This window comes from Balearica regulorum, chromosome 1, assembly GCF_011004875.1.
Source record: "Balearica regulorum gibbericeps isolate bBalReg1 chromosome 1, bBalReg1.pri, whole genome shotgun sequence".
In the NCBI taxonomy this organism is placed as follows: Eukaryota; Metazoa; Chordata; class Aves; order Gruiformes; family Gruidae; genus Balearica; species Balearica regulorum.
In genome coordinates, this window is record NC_046184.1 from 196,909,806 (window position 1) to 196,923,000 (window position 13,195).

Consider the following 13,195-nt stretch of genomic DNA (forward strand, 5'->3'; position numbering starts at 1 on the left):
AGCACTGTGACAAGACCTGGAGAGCTTTATTTCTAGAACTTGCTGAAATCCCTCAGGATGTATTGCTCTAATCATGACTCTTAATGCCTTTTTAAGGACAAAATTAGCCCTGTTAACTAATAAATGAGGAAAAAGTACATCCTTCTAAAACCTCTGGGAAACGAGACCTGCCTCGAGATCTAAAAGCAATCCTGCTGAAGTGTTAGGCTATAGTAGAAACTAAAGATTGCCAGGGATTCCGATGGTTGATGCTAATGCCTGTTTATGCTGTTCCATGTCCTATTTGTAGTGGGGACACTGAATTGAAAGATATTTAGAGCTGAGCCTGTAATCTGGTTTTCTTATACCCTTAAGCACTTCTTCAATTGGCCTGTGTCTGCATCAGCATATTGTCCAGGCTTGCAGTTCTTGTTGGGGGATAACAGTTCTGTACTAGCCACCTTGTTTACTTTAAGGCAGGCTTCTGATTTTTTTTTTTTGGTGCTGAAATTGGTAGGGAATTTGTTTTCAGTGAGATTATAGTAAGACTAATGAATCTACCTGTTCGAACATGCAGTCTGTTTCAATTTTTATAAGTTAATGTGTTAAATATTCTAAGCCCATTTTGGACCATTGAGGTTTAGCCCCAGCTGGGGCACCACACAGCTGCTTGCTTCCTCTTCCTCACCCAAGGGGATGGAGAGGAGAATGAGGGAAACCCCCCCCCCCCCCCCCCATGAGTTGAGATAAAGACAGTTCACTAGTAATGCAATTGCTCATCACATGCGGAAGTCAAAAAACCAAACCTGATGCCCAGTCTGTTTCTGAGCAGTGATCCCAGCTCGCTTCCCTAGTCATATATGAAGGATGACATTCTATGGTAGGGAATATTCCTTTGGCCAGTCCTGGCTGTGCTCTCCTAGCTTGTGCACCTGGCAGAGCGTGAGAAGCTGAAAAGTCCTTGACTTAGCGTAGACACTACAACTACCTAGCAAGAACAAAAAACATCAGCGTGTTACCAACATTGTTGTTGTCCTAGATCCAAAACAAGTACTGTACCAGCTGCTAGGAAGAAAATTAACTCTATCAGCTGAAACCAGGACAGACTCTCAGGACTGCATTGGTGCTAAGCAATTTGATACTCATCAGGCAAGCCTGGCTTACTGTTTTGAGTGCTCCTTGGTCCTTCTTAGAATCAAAGTCCCATGCATGTGTGACTGTCATTAAAGGTGCTGGAAACTAGAAAACATCTTTCTGTAAGCTACATAAAACTAAAGGAAGAAAAAATAGCTCAAATCTGATTAATGGCAGGATTATAGAAAAAATAATTTTTATTAAATATGAGCCACAGAAGTTCACACTTTCCAATTGAATGTATCTATTTTTTCTATAGAAAATTGTTTACTTTGTTCAGAAAAGGGAAGGCTTTGATACTTGCAAACTTGCAGTGAAAAGTACTCTGACTTTCAGAAGCACTATCTCTAGCTGTTCTGTGCATGATGCTGTTCTTTTGGCTGGGTGAAAGAAAATAACAAACTAACATTCCAGACAAGCAAATTGTTTGTTTTTCTTTTCCATGCTTCTGTACTCCTGCCCCTGACTCAACAGGTAGCAGTAGGAGATATTGTGAAGGTCACCAATGGGCAACATCTTCCAGCAGACATGATCATTATATCTTCCAGGTATCCTGAATGGGTGTGGAAGTGATGTGTCTGATGAACTGAGGTGCAGAGGACTCTAAACTCTGTATTTGCTATTAATAAAAACAGACATCAGATGGCACTAATTCTTCTCCACATCTAAATTTTGACAATGTCAAAACAGTGCTTTACTAGGCAATGATTCATGTATCATTGTAGGTGGGTTCTTAAGAAATAAGGCTTCTTTAAGACTTCATAGTATTATGTACGTGTAATTCATGAAGTGTATCACTGAGTTTGGAAGACTAAAGGTCTGTTACACAAGCTTCATGTGATCAGTTGCTCTATGGCCTTCTGAAGATCCCTCCATTTAATGAAGGAAGCTTAAGTTGTTTTCCAATTAATTTTACTGAGTTTCCAGCATATTTTCCTGCCCCTCAGGAAAGATTTCTCTTTCAAAAGAAATTTCTCTTCTCACTGTAGCAACAGTAAACTGAGTCCTTCTCTTTTTTTTTTTTTTTTTTTGCGGGATGTGGGACAATGTCTTTATACCAACGTACTGGCAAACACAGCTTGGTTGCTAGTTCCTAAAAGTATTTGAGTGGTACTTGGCTGCTGATCTAGATCCTACGTTGTGTTGACCAACTTGAGGCCAAACCCAGACCGCTGTTCACTTAAATGAGATTAAAACAAGAAACAATAGTGCAGTCCCTATTCCTGAACAGATTTTTTTTCTAATAGCCAAACCTTATGACATCTTGGTGTTCCCCCTAATTTCCTTCTGTCTGCATGCTTTTCAACAGAGGCTGCAGGTTGCTCTGATCTCCAGGTTACAGTTCTCTAAAGTTCCTTAGCACACCTGTTTTCTAAGCTACTGTACTTTCTGCTCAATCCTTCTTGTCTGTGTCATTCCTGGGAGGTCTCACTTTTTTGTTTGAAAGCGGTATGGGGAAGCTCAGTCTCTTTGAACTGTCACATGATCAAGGATAGAGGTATCTTCATTCCATGGTATACAATATTGTGGTTTTTTTTTAAAGAAACCTCAAATTTCAGATAAGGAGTTATCAATCTTATTATGCAGTTAGGCTACACCTTGACATCAATAACTTGCTGTTTCAGCATTGAGGAATATTTGTTCTACTTGAACTTCTCCTCTAATGTATTATACTAAAAAACCTTCTGATTTATTTCTTAACTTGCATGGGTCAGGTTTTTGTTCTACACTGTTCTACTAACCTGCTGTCATTGATAATCACATAACTGGAGAATTTAACCCAAAGTATGTTGATTTGGGAGAAGCTTTGCTTGAAGTATATAGCAATTTCTATGGCAGTTCTGCTTTACAATTGGTATTATTCCTGTGATTCTTTTAAATGTCAATACTAAGTGTCCTCAGTTCACCAGACGGCTTTGCATGCTCTGAAGGAGTGGGGTCTTTGGCTTATATGTGTTAATTTTCTGTGTCTGAGCTGACTGTCAGAGGTGAAATAAACAGTTGTTTTTATCTTGATTCTTTTTTCCCCCATAGAAGAAAGGTGACATCAAGTGAATTTTACACAGGGAATAAATTTACATGAAGAAAAAAAAAAAAAGATTTGAATCCAAACACAACCTTGTATGGAAATACTTTCACATTTCTGTGGAAATAAGAGAATTGTTTTGCAAGAGGTCACCCTCCTGAGTTAACCACTTCAGTTGCAGTAGATAAAGTGTTTGTGAGAAGTAAAATTGTAATCAAGCTGGACTTAATCTGTGGCTTTCTTGGGTTCAGATTCAGGTTGCCTGTATGGGAGGAGAAAGAACAGACTCTGAACCTTTTTTTCAGAAAAATTCCCTGGAGAGAAAAATCTAGCTTTTTACTGTGTTAGAAATGTACCTGTCTGTTTCATAACAGTTTTTGTCCTAAGGAGCCTTTATTACTGATTCTTCTTCTGATTAAGTACACTTGCTGTTAAAGCAGTTGGTTACTTTGGAAAAGAAACTGCAACATCTCAAAAGTATGAAAAGTGATATGCTAAAAAATCACATTTGGGTCCAGATGAGAAACTGATATTCCTTAGCAGTCTGAAAAGACAGTTGGGAAAAACAGTTTTGGTGGTGCCATCCAGAGGTTTCAGGTCTTAAGGGGCATGTCAGGAAAAGATCCATGATAGAAGTACCCTTCCTTATCACAGGTGCTACCTATGCAGGGCTGCTCCATGTTAGATGTAAGTAAGAGCTTGACTAATGAAAAATTCAGTTAATTCACAGTTCTTTAAGGAAGATTTTTTTTGTCCCTATTGGTAAGGGCAGAAACATCCCTGGAAGATGCAGGTCACAGCCCTTGGTTTCAATCTTATTGTACCTCTTTCTGATTCTCAGAAAAACCCCTGGTTAGCAGTGACTTCAGATGTACCTCCACAAGTCCCTCAACTTCAAGGTGGCCTTGTGGCCATGACCTTTTGTGTGTCCACTTCACAGATGGAACTCAATAGAGGAGAGCCCTACCCTCTTCATCCAAGAACATCCCCTTTTTACACTGCTCAATACTTAATATTTTATCTATAGCTCCTGCGTTCTGAAGCAGTTTTATGGGTTGCAATGTAAAGTAGTCCACTTTAGGCATCGAAGTTTATCATGACATTAAATTCTTATTAACCTTCTGGTTTAGACTTTTCTTTCTCTATAATTTGTTGTTTCATAGTGTTCATATTCAAAGACATCTCTGTAAAATCTTTCAGCTGGCTTTTTCCTGATCATATACCACCAATATGGATTTCTGTCTTCTGCAGTGTATTGAAGTGTATTGTGGACCATTTTAGTGCAAAAGTAGTATAGAAGTAGTACCGAGTTTTAATATTGAATGTCATATGCTTCTTACAGTGAACCACAAGCCATGTGCTATATTGAAACAGCTAATCTCGATGGGGAGACGAATCTTAAAATACGACAGGTAAAACAAACTGAATTTCACCTTTTTTTTCCATTTAGGTGTCTAATATTAGCTACAAAGCACAGTCTAGTTTGCATGACAACAGTACAAGTACTCTTTCTTAAAAAAAAAAGAAGCATTATCTCCTTCCAGGTGGCTGTAGTTCTCTTCTCAACAGATAGAAGCCCAAGCAATAATGCTTCATGTGCAAGTGTAAGGAACTAATCTGGAGGAAGTATTAGAAGCCCACAAAAGCAAATCAAGTAGGTCTTGGCTGTGTTTTGCTGAAGGTCCAGTAAGTGGAACTGAGGTGCTGTATTTAAAAAAAAAAAAAAAAAAAAAAAGGGGGTAGCTGTGCTTGTGGTGAGAGCTGCAGTTTCTGCTCTCACAACTGCTAGTCTGTTGCTTCTGCCTCTGTGCAGTGCTCAAAAGGACCTTTTATATGTTTAAGTTAATTTGTTCTTTCTTTGTGGTAAGTAGTAGAATGTATTTGGATATTTCTAGTTTTGTTGAAGAAATACTGTTGATTATGGTGTTTAGAAATAGTCAGAATCTTTGCCCTCTTTCATTACATAAAATGAATCTGGATTAAGATTTTGAAATGCAGGTGATTTTGTTTTTTAAAAAGCTTTACATTTGCTGCTTGTTTACTACCTTTGCAAAAATGTGATTTACTGTTCCGGGTCAGCCCAATAGATCAGATTTTGAGTTCCTGTCAGATTTTATTTGCTTCACAACACACACCTAAAAATACAAAAATAAGGTTGTGGGGTTTTCCAAAGCCTTATTCTGGCTTGCAGTGCTGCAATCAAAATCCGGCAAAAGAAACACTAAATGGATCACTCCGAATTAAGTGGAGGTGTTCACAGAGAGATGAAAAGCAGTCAATGTTGTATGTGCACTCTCAGATGGAGTAGCAATACATTAAGTTACAGTTGCATGATAGGTTGATAATTAACCTGGAGTAGGATAAGAGCATAATGGCTGCAGTGACCCAAGAGAGACTACACTTAGGAGTGACTATATTTAGTAGCAGTAATACATCAGTGAAGCTATACTCTGAGAAAAGCCCAGCCTGTTTATATTGCTTGTCTCCTACTTCCTCCTGCATATGTGCAACTTCGTGCTTTGTGGATGGGACTTTCCTCTTGGTTACAAAGAGATTGTGTAGGTAATACAACTCTCCTGTGTAGAGATTTAAACCAATTTTATATAAGCAGGATTATATGGGTCCATAATGAATCTTCCTTGCAGGAAATTTATTGAATACCCATTTAAAAAAACCCAACAACAAAGCAAAAACAAACAAAAACCCCACCAACAAACCCGACAGAAAACTTCCACATGTTTAATTACATTTGATATCTTGGATGTTGGAAGAAAGCACTGTTTTCCTAGGTTGCCTTCTAATAACAATCTTTGACAATTTCATTTGGCTTGGTCTCTGCAGGGATTGTCTCAAACTGCTAGTCTCCAGTCAAGAGAAGAATTGATGAAAGTGTCTGGAAGGATAGAATGTGAAGGACCCAACCGTCATCTTTATGACTTTACTGGAAACTTGCGCTTAGATGGTCAAAGGTATTGACTTGGCAATGAAGCCATAAATTCATTTGGTTAGGAAAAATGCTTCCTGTGTGCTTTCAGTCTGCAACACTGAGCATATACATGTTTTTGCTGGGGAAGGAGGAGGGTAATTAACAGCTGACCATCAGAGCATCTGCCAGTATAAGGTAACATAATTCTGTCTTCCTGTGGAGTTGCCATCTTGTTATGGGAGAGTATGTTTCTTTGAAATCATAGTGATTTTTTTCTTTGTCAAAATGAACATCTAAAGAGAAGGAAAAGTGAGGGTAATGGTTGAGGTTTCTAGGGCTACCTTGTTACAGGAGAAATGGGAAGTCTGTCCTTTCCAACTGGAGCCAAAGGCTGCACCTAGTTCAGATCTAGAAAGAAAAATTATTTCAGAATCTGGAGTCTTTATCAGTGTGACTTTGATCTTTTGTAACTCTTGGAAGAAAAGAACTCAGTTTTAGTACTTGAATTCATGGAATGTGAAAGGTCAGTAGGAACATACAGGCTTCATCTTGCTGTACCTGTTTTGCTGCACAAACCCCATATTCCTTGGGCAGCTCAACTGATGGATGCAAGAATAGGTGATCACCTCCATCCCACTTGAAAATCACATAGGTAATACAGTTTTCCCAAAATGTTTATTTAATTGCATATGTGAGGTTATAGTGCGCTTGGAATGGATGGTCTGTTTGCAAGTGTGATACTTCTGTCCTTCATGTGAGAAAACATACTAGCCAGGGTAAAGGGCAGAGTAGACTTAGGGCTGCCATGTAAGTTCTCAAGTTTTGGGCAACAGCTGCCTTGTATCACCTTTGCCCTACCATGCTTTAGTAGAGCTTAGACTTACACGAGTTTCAGTGCTCTCTTGAGTTGTATGGACAACGTAAGCTCATTATTTTTTCTTCTTTCGTGGTTGGTTTGGTTTTTGGTGGTTTTTTGAGGGGGGGGAGTAAGGCTGAAAGGAGAATTACTTTCCTAAAGTGTTATCAAGAATGGAAAGATATACGTACTTCTTGCTTTGCAGCCCAGTTCCTGTTGGTCCAGACCAGATCTTGCTAAGAGGTGCACAACTGAGAAACACCCAGTGGGTCTTGGGTATTGTTGTGTATACAGGACATGATACAAAACTCATGCAGGTAAAGTTTTTAAGGAGATCTAGAGTGTGTTCTGATAGAAGATGGTCATCTTTCCTGTATTCTGCTTGTCTTTTGGACTTGAGTTTATGAAATGGTTTGATTCATTGTAGCTGTTTAAAGCCTGGAGGCTTTGAGGAATACAAGGATGCTGTTGTACTTGAGGTTGCCTGTGCACATGTGTAAACACTTATTGAGGTTTTGGTAATGGCCACCTATGATTTTAGCACTTGGGACATAATTAGGTTGAGACTACAGTCTCTGCCTTAATGGCAGGCAGTGCCTGGAGAGACCAGCACCATGTATGTGTTGCTCACCTCTGACCATCAGTGAGATGGACAGAGAGGAGATGAGCATACTAGGTCTTCAGAACTGAACGGTTCTCTTACTCCAATCTCCTGCCAGTTTTGGAGTCATTAGGAGTATGGACTCCTGTAGTTATCTTGTTGAGCTCTGCATGCAATATTGAGCTAAACAGAGTTGAAGTAGCAAATTCTGTAATGGACTCTAAAGATGAAGGCTGAGTTTCCGTCTACAATTTCCTCTTGAATAAGCCAGACTTTTTTTTTCTTTTTTCTGCTGCTGTTCAGAACTCTACCAAAGCACCTCTGAAAAGATCAAATGTGGAGAAAGTGACGAACGTGCAGATCCTGGTTTTGTTCTGTATTCTTCTGGTGATGGCCCTTGTGAGTTCTGTAGGTGCCTTATTATGGAACAGAACACATGGTGAAGTCGTCTGGTATCTTGGCTCCAACAGTGAGTATGCAAGTAGTGTGCTAGGGATGTATCAGGCTGTAGGGCTGGCCAGGCTCTTAGCTTTACTAAGTGAATGCATAAAATAAGAAAGAAACGTAAGAGACACAACAAACAAAGCTTGTAGCTAACTCTTTTGATGACCCAATATTATTTTTTTAAGAATGGGCTGGCATAAGTTGACTTGCCAGTGAGGCTTCTGTTAATAAAACCTTCTAAAGGTTAGGTGAACATCACTGGGCTACCACCTAGGGAGCAGGGAAGAAAGAGGGGCAAGAGTTATTCTTGGATATTTGGTGTTCAAGCTCTGTAGAAATGCCATGCACGAATTTGTTTTCAGAGCAGATCATGTACTGCTGCCTTATGTATCATGTCTGACTACCTGAGTGCAGGATAGCAGGTATAAGTCTGATGGTACTGACTTCAACTTTATGCTTATATGCAGAATAAAAGGATTTCTCTAGCTGTTTTTCAGTCAGAAATGCTGATTTGCTGCCATTGTAAAGAAAATGATTAAATGGTAAATATTAGGATTTTGTGTTTAATGAATAATGTTTCAGTTGCTCTGGCTTCTGACTTCTGTTATTTTCTAATGAGAACCGATCTTTTGGCATGCTTATTAAAGGGTCTTACTTGATTTCATTCATACTCCTTGAATGTATTAGTTCAGATATCAAACATGGGCCTTATGCAAACACTTAAAGATTAAATAAATTGCTCTCCAGTAGTTCTGGCTTGAGGGGGTTACATTAGGTAGCTATAAAATCTGTTACAAACATCTTGAGATGCAGATCTGAAAACAATTCTCACAAACTGCTAATGGTCTTTCTGCTGGTGATTGCAAAACAGATGGCAGAGGGTCTTTTGCAGTTTAAGAACTGCAATTGTGATAGTAATGAAAAAAAATCATATAGGAAGGGCATGAAAGTGCCTCATACTCGACTCTGGTAGTTGTAATGTCTCCTAGTAGCAGTATCAGCAACTTGCAAAGTTTGTTCCCCACCCTCCCTGCTGCTTTTTAATGAGGCAGTTGAAATTTGTGCCTTTTGATTGCAGATGTAGTATTGGAAAAGATGTATGGAACAAACTCTTGAACTTGTGCTAATATAAACCACATGCAACCTGTAATAAACTAGGATGACATAGTAGCCTGTACAGATGCTTTTTTGTAAATTGAATGCATGATTTCTATCACTTCTGTAACTGCCACACATGGGAAAGGCACTTTTTCAAGCTAGGCAGGTAGGTGTTAAGTTTTTGTTAAATGTATAGTGTCTATATTGTGTTGGGAAAGGCTTTTTCCAGTATCAATTGTGCTTCAACTCTTCGTAATTGGATCAAAGACATGGGATTCACATGTGCTTATGCTTGGAGGTGCCTTGGTCCAAACTTCAAGTCTTGTTCTGATCTTCGTTAGGTTTCAGCAACTTTCTCTGGCTTCTCTCCTCATAGTTTGCTCCCCTGCCTTCTTACCAATTTATTTGTAACATTGAAAACCCTGTGAGGTAACTTCTTAATTCTGCCAATGCTTGCATGTTTTAGAACAAATTTTAGTCTTTATTTTTTTGTTTTCTAACTCCACTGAGACAAGAGGCACTTTCTGAAAGGTAAAGTTATGTTATTAGTGATACTGGTGGCTCTTAATTGGGGCGGTTGTCACATCAGATAAGTATCTAAATTTGGGTTATAGTGTGGAATATCATACTTCTCACCATCTGTTTAGCAAAAATTGTTCAGAAATTGTTCTGTTCTTGAATAGCCGCACCAGTCTTGCCCTTCACCTGGCATAATATGCTGTGTATCCAGGCATGTGTTCTGTGGGTGTCTTGTATGTATTATTGAAATCAATAGTAAGGCTCTCACACTAGGCCTCAACACACTTGCTGATTATTTTTAGCACTATAAAATCTGATCAGGTCAACTGCAGAAAGATGAGTGCTCCTATACTGTATCACTCAGACTTCTGCCTTCTGTCTGATGTCTTACATCTTTTGGTCCACAGAAATGCTGTCTGTCAACTTTGGATACAATCTGCTGACATTTATAATCTTGTACAACAACCTTATTCCAATCAGTCTTCTGGTGACACTGGAAGTTGTCAAGTTTACTCAGGCTCTTTTTATAAATTGGGTGAGTAACAAGAATAAATGTATTAACATCACTTTTGGAAAGTGACATTAGAAAAAACCACCCCGAAATCTTTACTAAACTTTTCTGATTGCTTTCCTAATGCAGGTCCTGGGAAAGGCAGGGAGAAGTTCAGAGGATTTATTCTGTATTAGTTTTGTGTTCCACAGGAAATTAAAAGATTTAGTTGCAGGAAGATCCCCCGTACAATGATCACTCTTGTACATTTTAGACTTCCAAGATGAGAAGGAAGGCTCAGATCTTTCGGTTGAAAGAAATCTTTCAGCTGACTTATGTTCAGTAAATATCTCTTAAACTCTTCAGTACCTTATAGCTTCTCTCAGCCACAGCAGAGGGAAAGACTAGACTTGTTTAGGGATGTGTGGCCTTTTTGGGGGGCTGGCTTTTTTGTTTGGTTGTTTTTTTAAATCCTGAGGCTGGCCTTAAGGTCATGTCTGGTATGAATCATAGTATTTCTGTAAGGAGATGAGTTGGTGGTGCCTTACGCAACAAAACAGCGATCTGTCTGTTCAGGCGAGCTTTGACTTCAAAGTGTGTTTCTGTTCAGTTGTGGACCAAAAATACTGTAGTGATATCTCAAGCTGAACAAGAGGAATCCCTTGTCTTGGTACCCATTAATCCTTGGACTGTCAGTAAAGCTGTGGTGGTTCCTCTAAAATTCAAGTAAATAAGGTCTAATGTGTCTGAGCTGCTTATAATGTATTGGACATGCTTGACTAGCTTATCTGAGAAATTGCTTTGGTTCATGTAGCAGCTATTTTGTTTACCCTCCCAATTAAATGTAGTAATAGGAGTTGATTTCAGAGTCACTTAAATTGTCTCTTCAGTCACAGAGGTGGCTAGAGTAAATTGCATTTTTGTAACTGAAGACCTGTGATTAGCATGGCTAATGCCTGTTAGAACTTCCTACTGTACTAAATTCTTAAACTAGAGGTGCCATGAAGAAAATTATAATTATGTGTAATCAAATCTGGCTTTTCTCATGTACATGTAGTATGACAGTATACTTTGGAAAGGAGGCAGCCCTGTTCAGCCTGGGATGCTGTTTGTCTCAAGCTTTCAGAACCTCCACCAATGGAGTTAAGCCAAGTTGGAGCTGACTAAAAGAAGGCTGGAGACTTCAGAGTTTAGTTTGCGTAGCATAGGTCTAATTTTGCTCTCATTTCAGGACATAGATATGTATTATCCTGAAACAGATACACCTGCAATGGCCAGAACCTCAAACCTTAATGAGGAACTTGGGCAGGTAAGACAGCATTTTCTGAAGTGTGTGTTTGTGATACCCTTCTATCTTCCCAGAAGCTATGAGAGCATGCTGTACAAATCTGCTTTATTCTGTTGCTCTGTGGCTCAGATTAATGGGATATCTTGACTTTCATTAGTCCAAATCTTACAAGTAAAATAATGAGAAATCATAGGATTAAATTTGAGGTCATATAGGCAATTTTAAGCCTGGGAATTGCACTTTTTATTTTCTGTGTTTGCTGTAAACTGACTTTTCCCTCAAGGGTGTTGAAGAGATGCTCTGTGGTTGTGACTGTCTATACCAGAACAGAAAGTACAGGACTAAGCATGGCTGAAGAGCAGGCCAACAACCTCAGCGTGTGTTCTTAGTTCTTCATGTTTGTGGCCACTTCACAGGAAGTGCTAGTAAAAAAAAATGTAGTTCTATTCCTAATTCAGATTGTATTCCTTCAAGTGCTTCTATTTTCCTTTCAGATAAAGATAACTGTATATTAACTTGTACTTGTAAGAAATTTGTTATAAATTCTGGAAATCAGTCTTTTCAAAATGGAAGGACTTCTCAAAGTTACTGGAAAACACAACTTTGCCATTGAAATTTTGTAGTACCATTGAGAAATCCTAGCTTTTCCTTGACCACTAAAGTCATAGGCGTGTAACTGAACCACATAAACTTCATAATTCATGCGAATTTAGTGTTGGAGACAATGCTTATATAATAAAATAATCGTGTGCTGCTCAGTGGGGTGGTAGTCAATATTCTTCTTGCTTAATCTGATTGGCCTTTTCCTTAGGATTGTTAAAATTTGATTTGTATTTAGATTACTTGGAAGTTATCAGCCTCCAAATTACAGTAGTGTTTTTGTCTAAAGTAAACTATATGAGGCATAATGTGTATTGTTGGCCCATACGTTGTTTTCAGAAATGGCTTACTATTGATTCCATGTAACTATACTGAATTCTTGGATTCATTAATTGAATTGTTCACAGGTGTATTTTAATAATTTTAGCATATAACAAAATTTAATGACTTGAAGTTCCTCAGAGGTCTGGGTACCTACTTTGGAAATGAAGCTTGCACAAGTTAGTCAGTGCTGTATTTGGAAGCAGGGTAGTGCACTGCTAAAGGATCACTTATCTAGTAGTGTAGTGCACTGTCTTGTAACTGAGCTGCAAATATTGAGGAAATGTTTTTTGTAACTCTAGGCAAAGTAGGAGTTAGCCAATTTAAAGACCAGACTATGTCAACACCATCACTTCCTACCTGTTGCTGGTTTAAAAGCTTACCTACTGCAGAGGTAGAACAGTGTGGAAGTTAGCTTGCAATTACTTTTGGTCTCTTGCGGCCGACTGAAGGTGGGAATCTTGAGTCTGCTAATGCTCTAAGAAGTTGTGTTGGTGTTGTCTCCAAATTCTATCTGGAAGTCATTGGTTTCCTGTAAGGGATTATTAGCTTGGGTAGAGCTGACTGTGGCTATGCCTTGCACTTCAGGACTGCTCGTGACTGAATACCAGGAAAGGCAGCTTATGTTTGTCTGCAGAATACCACTTGGACTTTCTCCAAAATATTCCTTGCACAGTACTGTTTATGGGGAACCCCCCAAGCAAATTCTTGGTGATGTTTGGAACACAGACTTTCTTCAGTATACTAAATACTAATGGTTCTTCAGCGATCTTAGAATCTTTGTTTTAATTTCCAGCCTTGCTGGTTGATGTTAGTACAGTTGAAAGATTTGGTGAATGTTCAACTAGCACAAGCAAGTACATCTGTATTATATACACTGGAGCCTTGGCAATTGATACCTACTATTTGGGCC

At 38.9% G+C, this 13,195-nt stretch overlaps 1 protein-coding gene across 5 annotated transcripts in view; it reads left to right on the forward strand.

The window, feature by feature from the left end:
* ATP8A2 (ATPase phospholipid transporting 8A2) overlaps positions 1-13,195 on the forward strand; it is a 340,357-nt gene that overhangs the window by 61,121 nt on the left and 266,041 nt on the right. For 3 of the 5 annotated variants that reach the window (XM_075742143.1, XM_075742141.1, XM_075742144.1), the window contains exons 7-13: positions 1,588-1,661; positions 4,482-4,551; positions 5,981-6,108; positions 7,127-7,238; positions 7,826-7,991; positions 9,991-10,118; positions 11,305-11,382. In XM_075742143.1, coding sequence (XP_075598258.1) covers positions 1,588-1,661; positions 4,482-4,551; positions 5,981-6,108; positions 7,127-7,238; positions 7,826-7,991; positions 9,991-10,118; positions 11,305-11,382 — 756 coding nt within the window. The remainder of the gene's footprint in view (positions 1-1,587; positions 1,662-4,481; positions 4,552-5,980; positions 6,109-7,126; positions 7,239-7,825; positions 7,992-9,990; positions 10,119-11,304; positions 11,383-13,195) is intronic. The other 2 variants (XM_075742145.1, XM_075742146.1) reach the window with 1 other exon arrangement.